The 15,994-nt window shown below is 34.3% G+C and overlaps 2 protein-coding genes across 3 annotated transcripts; one reads left to right on the top strand and one right to left on the bottom strand.

Annotated features, from left to right (window-relative positions):
* Positions 1-131: 131 nt before the first annotated feature.
* On the bottom strand, positions 132-8,295 carry Nox (NADPH oxidase). 2 transcript variants are annotated; one of them, XR_013103110.1, is made up of 20 exons: positions 7,997-8,295; positions 6,597-6,691; positions 6,345-6,456; positions 6,135-6,232; positions 5,927-6,047; positions 5,610-5,760; positions 5,308-5,518; positions 4,996-5,219; positions 4,300-4,488; positions 4,025-4,218; positions 3,142-3,463; positions 2,772-2,913; positions 2,519-2,661; positions 2,268-2,403; positions 1,944-2,158; positions 1,513-1,730; positions 1,131-1,340; positions 767-970; positions 421-669; positions 280-305 (listed from the first exon to the last, which is right to left on the bottom strand). XR_013103110.1 is itself a non-coding variant. In XM_076910684.1 (19 exons), exons 1-19 carry the CDS (start codon positions 8,141-8,143, stop codon positions 472-474), a joined length of 3,330 nt encoding a protein of 1,109 aa, XP_076766799.1. In that variant the 5' UTR covers positions 8,144-8,295; the 3' UTR covers positions 132-471. The 2 variants fall into 2 exon arrangements, 1 of the variants encoding a protein (XP_076766799.1); XM_076910684.1 differs by having other exon boundaries at positions 132-669.
* Positions 8,296-9,370: 1,075 nt separating this feature from the next.
* Positions 9,371-15,368, top strand: LOC143433356 (uncharacterized). Its single transcript, XM_076910683.1, has 10 exons — positions 9,371-9,522; positions 9,861-10,050; positions 10,265-10,412; positions 10,669-10,779; positions 11,374-12,120; positions 12,259-12,407; positions 12,472-13,254; positions 13,319-14,073; positions 14,219-14,735; positions 14,966-15,368. The coding sequence occupies exons 2-10, from the start codon at positions 9,861-9,863 to the stop codon at positions 15,286-15,288; spliced, it is 3,723 nt and encodes a 1,240-aa protein (XP_076766798.1). The 5' UTR covers positions 9,371-9,522; the 3' UTR covers positions 15,289-15,368.
* Positions 15,369-15,994: the final 626 nt, after the last annotated feature.

Below are 15,994 nucleotides of genomic sequence, written 5' to 3'. Positions count from 1 at the left end.
AAAGTATTGAGAAGAGTATGGAGCAATCGAAATTCCAATTTTTACTAAATTAAAATATCCGCAAAAAAATTATAATTATATGCCTTTAAATTATATAAAACTTATTGTTACGTATAGACATTACATGAAGTTGTTATTCACTTGAAATTAGTCAAATAACTAGCGATGATTAGAAATTCGGAAAAGTTATTCGACATTCGTTAGTTCATCTTCAAATTGCATTTCGATAAATTTTCTGATCATGACAGAACGACAAATAAACTTTCTTCTTGTATTAGTGACAATTTGGCTGATGCACGAAACAGCTAGAATTATGAACAATATGAAGTGAAATTCTTGTCTATGAATAATAATAAATGGATAATCATGATTTACGTAAAACAGTGATAAAAAGATTTACACAAGGATGTCTTACAAGACTATGATATGGTACAACGCAACAAAGGTATAGTTGCGTTTCTTTTATAAAATTTAGAAAGATTCCTTTCTGAATTTGAATCCGAACTGACCGCATTTGTATCGTAAAATTTTTGCCAGCTGTGGTGGACCACAGTAAAATACCGTCACTTTACCTTTTTTTTGGTCCTGAATCTGTTTGAACACCTTGTCCCAGTTTGGTCGACCAGCGTTTGTTCGCGTTTTCAAACCTGTTATAAGATCCCGTTTTTCCTAAAAGGGGAATGAATCTCATTTGTGTTGGCTCAATCGATTTTCATTACTCAAGAAACTTTTTCAAGAAGAACCAGAAATATGATAACATCCAAACCATTTGGTGAACGAGGTCCATAGCGAGTTGCAAGCTAACAGCTTTCATATCATTTTCCTGAAGAGCGCTGGTAATGTACATGTGCATCTCGAGGAAACGTTCCATGGTGACGCCAAGCTCTGCTTGTTCCATTTCTAATTGGGACAATAAGTTTACGAACCACTCAAAAGACCGCTGATGTCTGTTGATCCAGAAGAAATCGACCTGCAAATAGTTTTTAACAATTTCATTTCAAGCGTCAATGTAGGTGGATTAACAATCATATTTATACTAATTAATAGTTAATCTTAAAGTCTAATCAGTATTTAGGGGTTCTAAGGACACAAAGATAAACGAAAGTGTTTAATAAATGGTATGTATTTACTTTTCGAAGGTTCATCACAGTGGGTGGAATCTCACTGGCCCAAGAGAACTTGCAATTTGGACAACTATGTCTAGCTTTCCAGTAACGATGCATGATGGATTGTAGTATCGAAGCAAAAGGTGTTACTCCGATCCCCGTTGCAATTAAAACCGCGTGCTGCGCTTGGAATATATGACTGGATGGTGCCCCATATGGTCCATCCAGGAAAATCTAAATGCAAATGTAATTAATTTGAAAATTACCGTCCCCTTCGATAAAGTTAAAGATATCTTTCACATTTTAATTCTTACATCGTATTATATCGAGATCGTGTTTTCAGAGATAGAATGTATAAGAAGTGATAGAGAAGCTATGATCTTAAAAATGAATCATTTGCATTTACCTCCAATGGTTTTCCTGCGGTATATATTTGAGCTAAATGCGAAGAAGTACTAAACTTGGTATCATCGATGTTCCTCTCTGCAATTTCTTCATATATCGGTTTTATTTTCCCTTCCTCTGCAGCCACTTGCATTGTGCTTAAATTGCTCGAGGATGTTCTTTCATAATCGTTCGTATCTGTCCGCGATGGTGATGTTTTATCAACCATTTCATCAGTTTCTTCATTAATGTTATAAAAATAAATGAAAATAATTGATTAAATATTTTTTACTCAGTTCAATAAACACTAAAAACATATAACATTTTCAACTGTTAGTTGGTACAGTCAGAAGAAGTAGATTAATTATGCTTAAGGAAGAAAACTTTTAGAGCACCCAAAATAAAAAATTTTTACAACAGAACTTCATTTTTGTATGGAATATTAACGCTTACTATCAATTCTTGCATGAGTTTCCAATTCGTTATTTTCTAAACTTGGAGTTTTGAAAGCAATTATGGTAGGTTTGGTCCGCATGTACCGGAAGCTTTGTGCTAATCCTCTGTTCTGTGGACTCAGATACGCCTGATCCGAGGATTTTGAATGGGCATAGCGCATCTGACGTTCGTTAAAATTTCTTTCTGACTCCGATCTTGAGTAATCTCGAAGTCTGTTAAACAAAAGTCTCTATCAATTTGTTATAAACATTAATTACAGTACGTATGGCTTGAATTATAATGCAAAGGTATAACATGCAATCCTTAATGCTGATTACTTACGCCATTAATTTGTTTCTTTTTTTCCTTCCTGGTAGTATGTTAGGTACTGACAGAGATTTTTCCAAAGGCATTTTACTGGCAAGCATCGAACGATGAAGCATCCGAGTTCTCGATACTTTATTATTGTCCGTTACACCTGTGCACTCATATCAAATAAATGGTAAATCAGAATATTTTTTAGAGAATAATACAAATAGATTTCAAGTGGAATAATTTTACAAGTACAAAACTTAAAAATTGACTTTAATTACCGACTGTAGACTGCGGCGATTTTATTAATTTTTCGGCATCAGGAATGAATACAGGATTATCAAAGCCAAGATAATTTCCACTTGTCGTACTGGGTGCAAGCGCCAATTTATTGGCATTTAGTTTCTGCTCTTCATTATGGAATCTGTACCAAACAAAAATATGGAAGAACGAATAGATATTATATGTACACTTGTTAAGTATTATATTTTCTAAAATATTCTGTAACTAATAATTCCTCAGCAGGAAACTTACATTTTGTTAGAAATGTTTGCGCCATTGCAACTCTCAACTGGAAGTATATTGCTACTTTGTAATTTTATTTGTTCCTTCTCAAAATACGAGTAAAGACTGTTCGTCCATTCGCCTACTGCTCGTATGTGAAGCCATATATAATCTATGAATGATAAACAAGAAATATTTAAAGTATTTGTTGATTTGAAGCATTCTGCATACCTAAATATATTTCGTTAGGGCTACAAACATACAAAGACTATTCTATAATCGTACAAAAATTATTATTCTCGATTGCATTGCAAAGTAGGTTTAGAACTATATGATATTTTATGCTCAATTTTTTATTATATGAAAATACAAGTTGTAAGTATTTATTAAAAAATTAAACCTTCTTGTTCTGGAGCACTGCTAATGGTGAAAGGGTGACTTTCGTAACAAGCTATGGCAGGTATTTTCACGAAGACATAATCGCCAGGATGGAAGTCGAAATGTGGTGGTCTCTTGATGACTAAATGCGTCACTCTTGATGGCAATAAAAGACCCGAGCTTATGTACGTTTTACCCAGTTCTGAACGAGACAAAGCAGTTCTACGTATTCTTTCCAATAGATACATGGTGCCAGGTCCTATGAACCATTTCCAGAAATTTGGTCCGTGTAATATCATCAATATCCAAAAGGGCACATATAGCAAGTGTGACCAATAAAATATCTGTAAAATATTCGATGTATTTATTAGTTTCATATGACGCTATCATTTCTACGAATCAATATGTACGTACGAAAAGTAGAGAACGTAAAATTTCAAGCAGAAAGTTATGAACTATGCTATCACATATTTTAATTAGATTTTCGTAAGAATTTAATTATTGCGGTGTTTGTAGCAAGGTTTTCTGATTTGTAAAATTATTGAATTAATTAAAAATTACTTTAAAATCGTCTAGATAATTATTTCTATTATAAAGTAACAGAAAATTACAATAGTTATGTTACATCATTGCGCGAATTAAAGTAATCAGTAATTATCACATATTGTCAAGAATAAAATTAATAAAATTTCATTTCTTAGTTATTAACGTTTGAAAATCGGCTAAAATGTTCCTGGAAACTGGCAAACCTTTCAAAATGAACAAGCGTAGATCAGCTGAGGACAGTGATACCAGCAAATCTTGGCTACCAGCTTCTATTTGCTAAACTCAACATTTCTAATATCTTATATGCATGTACACGGATTTTTCCATAAAAGAAGGTTGAATGAAAAGTTGCTTAGAACCTCGAAACATCCACCACGTCGAACACACGGCATTGAACACAGCATTATTATAGCAAGAAGAATAACAAGAACGACTCCAGTTGGGTTCGCGTAGCCTTTTACGAGACCGAATAGACCTGGCCGATCCGTCAGCACCCATTCAGCCATCGTATAGTTATTGTGATTAAGAACTTCGTCGTAAATCACAACTGTACCTGATAATATTTAATAGAATTTTAAAATAACATATTCATATCTTCATCAGTTACGCATTTACAAGTTAAACGATATCGTACCAAAATTTAGAAGATGCATCAGAGTGTGTATAGCGCTGAAAACACCGATTAAAACTCCGGTCAATTTGTGAAGATAGATGTGTTGATCCAATGGAAGCACGGAATTGAAGCCGTGAGTTCGTAGGAACGTAATGCAATAGCGCAACATAAGGACCAGGATGAAGCTGCAGTTGAAATTTAAACACTGGCCTACGTTAAAACGTATATTCTAATAATGTTTGGTTTTGGTTTGTACGTAGATACTTCGAATTATTTACATCGTCGCTTATAAATATCTAAACTAGGGTCGATTTGTAATGAAATTATTGAGTAAAAACAATATTTGCCACTATTTTGTAGTTCTATCTAATATATGCGAATGTTGAGAGAGACTTTGAAGAGTGATTCATATCACTTTGTAATCAGCAAATGTAGGATAGATCTTCATTTAAATACTGATTTTATCTTGGCTTTTAATGCGTAAAATAGTAGTGCAAATAATTAAAATATGTACAAAAAAGTATCTATGTACATACATCTTATGTACAGTGAAAGGAATAGGTATATATAATTCAAAGTGTATATAAAAATATAGTTAGCATATCAACCACATTTTCATTAATTAAAACCGAGAAATAAAAAATCTATATTATCCAAAATATATGCAAATACAGAGGATCCGCATAAACATTAATTAAAAATAAAGTGGTTCCTTACCACATGCGCGGGCAAGCATAACGTAGCCATTAGATGCTTTATACTCGATAAGTCTTGACACGAATAGGACGACGTTGATCAAGATGAACATCGAGATAAAAGCGATGTAAACGTAATTGTTCTTTATATATGGCTTCGTCAGTTGATAAGGGAGTAACGATCTGAAGAGTTCTAAGCGTGTTTTCGGCTTTAACTCTGGTTTTGGCACTAGCCAGCGATCGATACTGTCGATTTAGAATTCCCATTTTTAATATTTTACTTTATATAAATATAGTACGATTAATTGGAAATTAATTGAATGAAATTACTAACCTAATCGAAAGGTTTTCCAATAATCCATCGTGCTTTTGCAACTGTTTCTTTAAAGCTTCGCAAGTAATGGCGCCTCGATTAGTTTGATCAGCATCTTCAAACAGTGCTATGGTCAATTCCGCGATTTGGTCCTCACTGAATTGTATTCCGTTCTCTTCCATACAAGCTCTCATTACATGTTCCAATTCATGAAGTTGTATCAGTCCATCACCTTTCCACAAATAATAAAATAATGATTGAAATATTTTTTATGTAATATATATTTGTTTCAACATGTTCAAAGATTTGTGGCATTCTTTTACCATCTATATCATAAACTTTGAACAGGAATTTGATCTTGTCATCAGGACTTTTTCCTGCAAACTGATGCATCGCGTCGAGAAATTCCTGAAGAGATATCGTTCCAGAATTGTCCTTGTCAAAAATTTGGAACACTCTATCAGTAAAGAAAGGCTGAAAAGAAGTATATGTCTCATGAAATTCTAGGACATCCTAAAAGATTGTTAACATTTTCTTGTCAAGTTAAAAACATAAGAATACTATGAATACAATATCTAAAAAGGAGGAAAAGTAATAAACTGTAAATTTAAAATGATAAATTTTAATGCCTCCTGCCTACGTTCTTTGAGGTGACGATTTTGTTAAACTCTTCGCGTTTAATTTCCTTTTCATTTCCCACTGTCTGTTTGAAAATCTTTTCCAGCCATTCCAAACTACGTTTGTCGAAGCCGGCGAGTGGCCTTTAAACAAAATATATATCAATCAAATAAAACTATCTAAAATCGGAATTAAAACGCAAAATTGTGATTAATGAAATTTCATGTCACCTTATATCACTGGCGCTTGAGAGAAATTCCATGATTTGACAAGATGTCACATATCCTATATTTTCTTGGTCGATTTGTCGAAATAATTTATCTACGATCTGTAACATAGAGATCCAAACAATTGTTAGATAAAATTTTAATATAATCTCATTATATTATTATATATAATCAATTTTAAAATATAGATAATACAACATATTACTAACTCACCTCTTTAGTAGAAAATATTTGTTGAAATTTCATGAAACTTATTGGATTATCACCGCATATATTATATGCAACGCTCTCGATTTGGCTAATAAAATCGTTCTGCTTTTCATTTCTATCAATGTGACAACATCGTTAATATATACATGGTATAATGCATAAATATAATACAATATCGTATAAAAATAGTAAATACAACAAACTTTTATAATACGCAATTAAATATTTTACGAACGATTATATAGTACTTCTTACTTCAATCTTCGTTTCAAAAATTCGATCCATTCCTCTTGCGTTAATATTTTGTCCTGGTTTCGATCGAATAATGAAAATATATTTTCCAGCAAAGTCTGAAATTTATTTTTCCAACAAATTTAAATGATTATAAATTACTGTATTGTTTTGCCTACAATTTTGTCCTCTAACGGATTTAAGGTAATTATTATACAGTATTAGTGGAAATTCAGAGACCCGGCATTACTACTATTATTTCACAATATCATATCTTCATTAAAACCTGGATTTGCAAGTCAAAGCTATATTGTAGAGATCGCTTCTTACTGGGAATTACAAGATTTAATCTCGCCAAGATAGAAAACACGCCAATTGTACATTTTACTATGCAAATTTATAATGTTGTTGACTAAATGGGAAAAAACTTGAAATGTTTGAAACGTATTTTCTTCATTTCCAGCGATTTGTAGTGAAACTAAATATTATTAGTACTTTTAGCTTATTAATTTAATTGGCATTAAATTATAATATTGTTTCAAAATACAAACACTATTGCTATGTGCAGCGATACCTATTTAAGTACGCTCATACTTTTGGAAACTTTAGTTTTACTTTTGCACGAGGAATCACCCTCCTTCGATTTATGATTTTTATTATACCCTATACAGTTAGATCTTTCACAAATGTCCTATCTATGGTTCTCTAATAACATCATCTGTTACTGAAAATTCGGTCTAGAAGCATTCACAATGAACGTGTAATTGATTGCATAATTAATCAGCCAGGATCGCGACTGACAATGAGTGACAAGCATCGAGCATGCTTGAGGCGTGAAGGTTATTTGGTCCCGGGGCGATCGGGCACCTTGATCGAAATCTGTGCCCCCCAATAGGTCCCGGAGCCGTTTCCTTGGGTCCAGATTCCACAGTCTTGGACGAGTATCTTTTTTTTTCGAGTAAGTGAATTCCTCGACGGTCAGTCATTTCATCATTTTTTTATCGATCTCACTTTACTGTTCATCGGCTTTAATGCAAATATGACCTTGTCTAGTTTATCACCATTACTTTCTTCGCATTCGTCTGATTACATAAATTCACGTTTATAAATATTTTATGCGTTTCAAGCAGAAGTTTAAGACCATGTAAATTATGTAAATATAATGAGGAAAGTTTATTTTAAAAAAGTAGTTGGGTTGTAATATGGTTCTTTTAGCATTTATCCTTTTGATGTGATAGTTGAATACTTGAGTGGTTCTGAATAACTTTATTTTTAAGATATGTTTTAGACATTGGAGTTTTAATATTAAATCCCTCTTGTTAGTGAATTGTAACGTAGACATAGCTAGTACGTTACTATGTTTTCAGAAGTAAATAACAACATTCCATTTGAATTTGTTTAATCCTTAAGAACAAAACACTCACCGTGTCGAGTAACAGTTGTCTGAAAGTTTCTCTGTTGAAACGAGCCTCCTTGTTCACACCAATTATACGAGAACACATTTCCAAGGTGGTCGCTCTTCTTTCTTCGAATAAACATTGTTCTTCCACACAGCTAACGTCGCTCTCCATTGTTTTTATCACAATTTTTATCGAACAACTATTTCACTTATGAAAGACACGTGATTGCTTCGTGTACATGAACGTTTCCAAAGGATTCGAATCACAGACGAGAAAGTGAAATAAAATAACTCACTCGTAAATCACAATTATGTTATTTAAACTTTTTCTTCTTCGATATACACCGCAATGTCCCAGAGAAAGTTAAGGAATTGAAACGTCCCACTTAAACTAGTTATCTTCTCATCGTATACCCTCATTAAAATTCCTCATCTACGCTTCACAGAGGATGCCACTTCAGTCGTGTAAATTTATAATCAATTAATATTTAGAATTACACATTTAAAAGAAGCTTCCTTTCTTCTTTTGGCTGTTTCGTACATACAATTCGAATTGTAGGAAAGAGACGATGTCGAAGCTTATGTTGCCCGAAGCTTACCACGCGGTTCGCCTGACAGACGTGGACTGAGAGACGTAAATCGGTTGGTGTTGATAAATCCTGAGATCCAGCGACTTCTGTTAATCTATTCTGGCGTGAATTTTCAGAACTCGATTCAGATGGTCGAACCAGGAGGAGAGGGATACCTTTCGGTTTCAATAATGATCACGGGTTCGAATGAAGAACAGCGGATGTATAAACAGTCAACCTTTCACTTCTTCATGAGTCATCGTTTCTTTTTTCGTCCTTTCCATTTGGCTTTTTTTTTGTTTATTTCCTCCTTTTTTGCTTTTTCTGTTACATCATTCTCTTTTGATAATGATTCGGGGCCCTGCTGCCATTGTATTCGGAACTTTAATATACACCGTCTCTTAAAAGTTTGGAGCATGTTATGATTTCGAGTTTACCTTTAGCAAATAGATATTTCATTGAAAATATTATCCTATTACACCTAACTATAATTGTTGATCTTTGAATTGGTGCAATTTCATGAAAAAAGAAGTCTGAGTCTTTTGTGGACCCAGTGAAAGTTAGTTTTAGTTTGAAGAAATTGTACAAACTCAAACATTTATTAAGATGTTTCTCTAGAGGATTGCCTTCCTTTTTAAGATGGTTGATAAACATATAAATATTAGTAAATGAAGAGAGCTTTTCAAGTTCGATTCACAAAATCTATTTCAGCATTCTGAACACAGCTTTAGCTTCGTTTTATACTCCGTTTCGATCCATAGAGCCAAGAGAACATGCGCTTTCGGCTCCTCTGGCTTCGTACTTGCGCCGTTCCAGTAGCATATCCCTCGTGTTCACGTTCTGTTCTCATCACTTTTCTCGAATATGATTGTAAAAAATAGAATATATACACAGAGCAATAAAAAGAGCACTAATTATTCTAAAATGACTAGTTGAGCAGTGAATATAATTTGATAAACGGTGGTTTCAACAGCAGAAGAAAGTACGTATCTTACCCTGTATTTTGCTTTGGACATTTATTTACTTGCCTGTGCGTAAGTTTATTAACTTTAGAGTTTAATGATATGTAATCTTGTTTAAGTTTTTCATTCATTTTTGTGCATACATGTGTACAATTCCAAATCGAAGACCAGATTCTAATCATTCATAGACAACAAGACTAATGTAGTTTTTTTTCAAATTCTTTTAAATTAAAACTATGTATTAAATTGGTAAAATATGAGAATATTGTAATTACAAATATTCAGTTTTTATTTATTTTCAGTTTTAGAATCCTGCGACGATTTTTATGTAAGATTTGTTTACTTTATTTTGATGTAGATGCTGTTGAACAAGCAGATGAACTATATACATATCAAAATCGTCTTTATTCTTTGCACATGGACTGTGATAAAGTGTTATAATGTGCCATGTACTTTCAATACGATGTGCATGTGTTGGGTACAGGATGACGAAGATTTTACTAAGATGGATATAAGTTGCATGGGGATACCTTTTGCCAAGTTTCCAGGTAAGTAAATTGAAAAAGTAGGAAGTCACATTTCTGTAATTTTTCTAATAATTTACAGTGTTAAAAGATATAAGCATTCTTAAATATTTCTTCTTTCTTTGATAATTTATATGTTAGTTTCAAAAAATGAATAGAACAAGTGTCCTTTTGCTCTAAAATAGACAAAGACATAGCAACTATTATACATTAAAAAGAACATATTTAATGACAATAGAGGTCTCAGTGAATTATGTGGCTCAACTGGACGTTATTGGATCTGGCTTGCAAGCATTGGATAATGATGCACTTACAAGTTCAGTGGGTGTAGAAGCTTTGGGATTGATGAGCAATCGACTGTTTAACATTGGTGAAAAGTCGTTTGCGTAAGTTATTGAAAATATTAATTCGATATGTATACAATTTCCAGTGCCACTTCCTGGCGTTAAGCATTTTCTATATATATTAACACTAACTTCGAAATTTACGAGAACAACCAAATCAGTGTATTTAATTGTCTATATTGTTTCGATAGAGGCTTTTACCGGTAAAATTAAAATCGAGATATAGTGATTAACCTTGGGCATCCTTCTTTTTTTAAGATTAAAGGAATACTCATGTCCTGAATGTGTCTGTTACTAGAGGTATCGCGGACAGTTTACGTTCACTGGATCTCAGTTATAATGCGTTGGAGGACGTACCATTCAAGGTCTTTCGTAACCTCAGGAAATTGAATTGGCTTAACATGCACAGGTAAGTAAGACGTAATAATTACTAAGGTCTTGTTGCACCACTATTGCCGCGAAGAAGTGGTCGCATCACCCTCGATTCCGCCTTCGTTTCGTACAAAGAACACCATTTTCCTCCCTTAGAAAATCGATTTCCCTTAATAAAAATTTACATCTCATATCGTTCTGTGATGTTTGAGATGAGATAACTAGAATCCACTGTACTACTTATATGTCAGCAATAGTACGCATAAGGTCATCCACTTAAAGCGGAACCCCTGATAACTGCTGCATTTATGCAGTAACATATTGCAGTAATTGCGTAATAGTTATAATTATATTTCTATGAAAAATTATATGACAGTTATCATTGAAAACAATGTTGGTATGCGACGAGTAGCAAGATTAACCGGTTATACAGAAACATTTAAAGTGCGACAATACCTGATTGCCAGTGTGTTTTATATAATATCGTATGTTAGCTTTGTAATTGCTATAACAGTATATAATAGTTATAATTATGTTTCTGTGAGAATTCACGTAGTGATTGTCATTGCATTTAATGAAATCTTCTATAAGAGTATCCAACAACGAAACTGATAGAAACGTTTATTCTTAGCAATCATTTAACATCACTGGATGGTGATTGGGGACATGCAAAAGACACGCTGACAAATGCCTTCTTCGGGGATAACTCAATCATCGAGATACCAAAGATATTCTCTACCTTTGGATCTCTGGTTTGGCTGAATCTCGATAATAATAACATCGAGGAACTTTCGGAGGATAGTTTGCCACCAATCGTAAACACTCTAAGCATAAACAGCAACCTACTAAAATATTTTCCATCTTCCTTGAAGATCTTGAAAGATCTCACGTGGTTGTATCTGAGGGGCAACGACCTTAAGAACCTCGAGCTACCCGATTTTCAAAGTTCAAATTTGGAACTGGTCGACGTCAGCGAGAATTGTATCGAATGGATCAGCGCGCCGGTCTTGACTAATCGGACCTTGAAAATCAAGGAACTCAATTTGGACAGCAATAAGTTGACTTCGTTACCAGCTGGCACTTTCGATCGTCTCGAGACTAAACGGCTTCATCTGTCCTCAAATTCGATTAAAAACATCGAAGACGAAGCCTTCCGAGGACTCGAAGACGTTTTGGAGTATCTGAATTTGGAGAACAACGACCTGCCGAGTGTCCCCGCAGCTGTTAGTCGATTGAGGAAACTATCGTACCTGTATCTTGCTAATAACGATATAAGAAACATATCTGGGGACGCGTTTAACGAGTTTGCTGAGAATTTGCGAGCACTTTCGCTGGGCACAAATAATTTGGACGCGGTTCCGGTTACGGCTCTATCCAGGTATTCTGTTTAAATATACTCATTTCCAATGTTTCACATTCACCAGTCTTTATAAAATTATTGATCACCAGACATTTTAGCGTACTTAAACTTTTATTATCAATCGTATTACGAATAATAGATCACTTTATGAAATAGGTGTCAGAGACTGTTACACCTTAACCTTGGCTACAACAAAATCTCGTATATTCAATCAGGTGATTTCGAATGGGCGGATGATCTTGAGATTCTTTTACTTAGGAATAATATTTTGACGAAACTGAAAGAGAAGACTTTCAAAGGAGCAAGTAAGCGTGCAAATGCAAAATTATGTTTTAATAGAAAGTGAAAATATCGAACGAATTCTTCCAGGTAAGCTGAAGGAGCTCAGTTTGTCTTTCAACCACTTGACAGAGCTCGACGACGATTGCTTCATCGGTATCGAGCACAGCCTCGACATCCTCGAACTGAGTTTTGCATTCGCGACAGACGTGTTCCCTCAACGAGCTCTTAGACCTCTTTCCAATCTCCTTTGGCTGGTTTTGGATAACAATAACTTCCAATCTATCGAGGCGACTGCGTTTTATTCCTTCCAGCAACTACGTTACATCAATCTGGAGTCAAATCGACTTCACTATCTGCCGGATCGAATATTCCTATCCAGCGTCCATCCTGAACTGAGAGACGTGAAGCTCGGTTACAATTTTCTCGAAGCCATCCCAGATTTCAGTTTTCACAATTTGACCAAGTTGAGGTCATTAGACTTGACGGGGAACAGAATCAAGGCTCTTAATTCGGATTCCATTGTAGATTGTACGAATTTAGTGACGATATCGTTGGCTCATAATAGGATTGTCAAAATGGAGAAAAATGCGTTTTATGGATTGCCTGGCCTACGTTTCCTTCATTTAGAGTTCAACAAATTAACAGTGTTAGATCTGGACGCCATTTCTGAGATTGGCGGTCCCGATTTTGCTCTCAATGTTTCGTATAACGCGATTTCAGTTATAAATTCTGGAAGCGTGATGAATAATTTAACGAGGTTGGATTTGAGCTTTAATAATATCAGTCATCTGCCAGCTGATACGTTTTATGGCACTCCGGATCTTAAGTACTTAGATTTACAAAGCAATTTTATTGCTGTTCTTGAACCAGGTATAGAAATGGTTGTCAAGGAACTACGTGTAATTATGCAACCACTGAGAGTTACCATTTTCAGGGACCTTCACTTTAAAACATCTGGAATCGCTAAATCTGCGGAACAATAAAATAGAAGGCTTAAGAAAACAGTCTTTTCACGGCCTGGAATTATTGCAGGTGTTAGATCTGACTGGAAATCAGATTACTCAATTGCCCACTGAACAATTTCGGAATCTGAAAAATTTACGGATCTTAAAGCTGTCTAGAAACAAAGTGAGATCTCTACCAAAAGATGTATTTGAAGGAACGAAGCTTGAAATTATTGATCTGAGCAATAATAAGTTCACTGTGGTACCACGGCCATCTTTTCTCGAAGTTGGATACACGTTGAGAGATCTTAATTTGGCAGATAATTTCGTGGACCACCTAGATTCAACTGCCTTTCCAATTTCGCAATTGGTTTCTTTAAATTTAGCACATAACAGGTTAACGATCTTACCGGATAATTCGTTCGTTTCTTTGGGAAAGCTTCTCAGTCTCAACGTATCGCAGAACGTCCTTCAGGCTAATTTTAAGGAACTCTTCCATTACTTACCTGGATTAAGACAATTATTTATGGCCAATTGTGGTCTTAGAAACATACCTCTTCTTCCCCTAACAAATTTAAATGTGCTAGATTTATCCTTCAATCATATAGAATCCACATCTGATAAGCAATTTCAGTACATGAAAGACTTGAGGATTTTATTATTGGTGAATGACTCGTTGACTTCGATGCCAAGTATCAAATTGAATCTATTAAGAGAATTGGATGTGTCAGGGAATCCAATACAGGTGAGTTATTTTATTGTACTTTTCTCGATGCTTTTTTTTATTCAGAAATTTCCGTATGTCTCAATAAGTATTATAAATAACTATAATTTAAATGACTTAATATAAGTTAATTATAATCCATCAACGAAGCATAAAATCAATGTAGGAACTGTCAAAGGAAAGTTTTCTGGGTTACCCAAGGTTGGAGAAGTTAAACTTAAGAAATTTAAATAAAACTAGATCCGTGGACAAAGACTGTCTTCGCGTCTTAAAATACCTGAAGCACTTGCGGATTCAAACGTGGCCTGAAGCAGATGGTTTCCATCTTCGACACCTATTAAGCGGACTGCCATTAAGGACCGTGGAAATTCAAATAACAGAACATTTACTGAAACATCAGTTACAAAATGTATTCACGAAACAGTTAAGGGAATTGACTATTTCCGGAAGCGACCTCGAAGTAATTTCTTCCGAGGCGTTCTCCACTATTGAGGGTGGCGAGCTGATACTGAGAATCAGAGATACTCGAGTTCGTAGATTGCAGTCGGATATGTTTCTCTCCTTGACGAAACGACTTTCTCAATTGACTTTGGATTTAAGAGACAATCATATCAATGAGCTTAGTCCTTCGGTCATTTATGGGAATCTTTCGTGGGAGAGCGTTGGGACCAATATGGTCGCTGGTGAGTGGGATGGTCGATTAGTGAACTATTGTATATTAAAAATCATAATGTTGTGTGTTCTGATACTTACTTTTCACTCCATATTTATGCAATACGTTCATCCATTTTCCCCTATTTTACGATCTGCAGAAATTCATAAACTTTTGAACTTTTACAAGATACAAATGATAACTAAAATATTTAATTACTCGAAAATGAAGAAAATGTACGACTATATCATTACCTTTCAGGAGGTTTACAGGTGTCTGGAAATCCTCTAGAATGTGACTGCGAAATCGCTTGGCTCAGCTTATGGCTGCGAAGATGGCTTCGAGAATCCCGGCAAATCCACACAGCTTCCCAATCGGATGCTAGACAGTTAAGAACGATCGCTGGAAGAGCTGTTTGCACAGAAACCACACCATCTTATTCATCTGACAAAGTTCTGTTGACTCTAGGAACTCCACATACTGCCTGCCAAGCCTCTGCTCTTAGTTCTGGTAATTACGAGAGACTGGCTACCACTTGGTTAGCTATAGTGGACATTATTCTTCTAACGATAGTAGCCTATTGAATCCTTACTTCACGTCTGGATAAAAAAGCGTTTATCGTTATGTGCTAATTTGTTAATATTTTTTATTCTAGTATTGTAATTACGAAACGTATTTCTTGTGTACTATTGTATTTATTTTGACATTTACTGAATGATTAGGTCTACCTTGCTATCATTTACTTGTACTTTTTCTGGAAATATTTATTATAATTTATAAATATTATATAATATATAATGTGATTTTGTACTAACTTGAAGTAATTGCATTAAATGATAATTAAGAAGGTGGATTTAGTGAAAATCAGACGCGATATATGTAAGTGCAGCGTCTCTACATTGAGACTACAATTAGAATTACTTTTAATTCTATTGATTATGGTGTTCTTATACCAACAAGATTTGTATATTAAATTGTCCCGTAATTTTTAGAAGTCTTACGAATTGTATTATAATATTAATAGACCAAACAAATTAAATACACGCACAAACGATGTTATTTTTACGAGTGACGAGTTTCAAACTTAGCACTCTGTTCGACATGTTACTATGAAATATTTATAAAAGAAAATAAAGAATTTTTTTATGATAAAACTGATTGTAATAAATTAATTTGGTATCTTGACTCTTAAACTTTATATATGCTTATCTATTCTTTCAAGTTTTGTGAAAAAAAGAGAAGCAAGATTACATGAAACACAATGTAATACGAACACCAAACCGTAATCTT

The sequence above is a fragment of the Xylocopa sonorina genome, chromosome 2 (genome assembly GCF_050948175.1).
Source record: "Xylocopa sonorina isolate GNS202 chromosome 2, iyXylSono1_principal, whole genome shotgun sequence".
In the NCBI taxonomy this organism is placed as follows: domain Eukaryota; kingdom Metazoa; phylum Arthropoda; class Insecta; order Hymenoptera; family Apidae; genus Xylocopa; species Xylocopa sonorina.
This window is presented reverse-complemented; position numbering and strand designations above follow the sequence as displayed.

Bases quoted from the DNA above. Each gene is read 5' to 3' on its own strand.
- Nox (XM_076910684.1), bottom strand. From the start codon at position 8,143: ATGGAGAGCGACGTTAGCTGTGTGGAAGAACAATGTTTATTCGAAGAA. The intron at 1,731-1,943 runs GTAAGCGTTAAT...ACATTAATGAAG, and splicing joins AACTCATGCAAGAATTGATA to AAACTGATGAAATGGTTGAT. The intron at 1,341-1,512 runs GTAAATGCAAAT...ATTTGCATTTAG, and splicing joins CCGCAGGAAAACCATTGGAG to ATTTTCCTGGATGGACCATA.
- LOC143433356 (XM_076910683.1), top strand. From the start codon at position 9,861: ATGCTGTTGAACAAGCAGATGAACTATATACATATCAAAATCGTCTTT. The intron at 10,051-10,264 runs GTAAGTAAATTG...TAATGACAATAG, and splicing joins ACCTTTTGCCAAGTTTCCAG to AGGTCTCAGTGAATTATGTG. The intron at 12,121-12,258 runs GTATTCTGTTTA...TTTATGAAATAG, and splicing joins CCGGTTACGGCTCTATCCAG to GTGTCAGAGACTGTTACACC.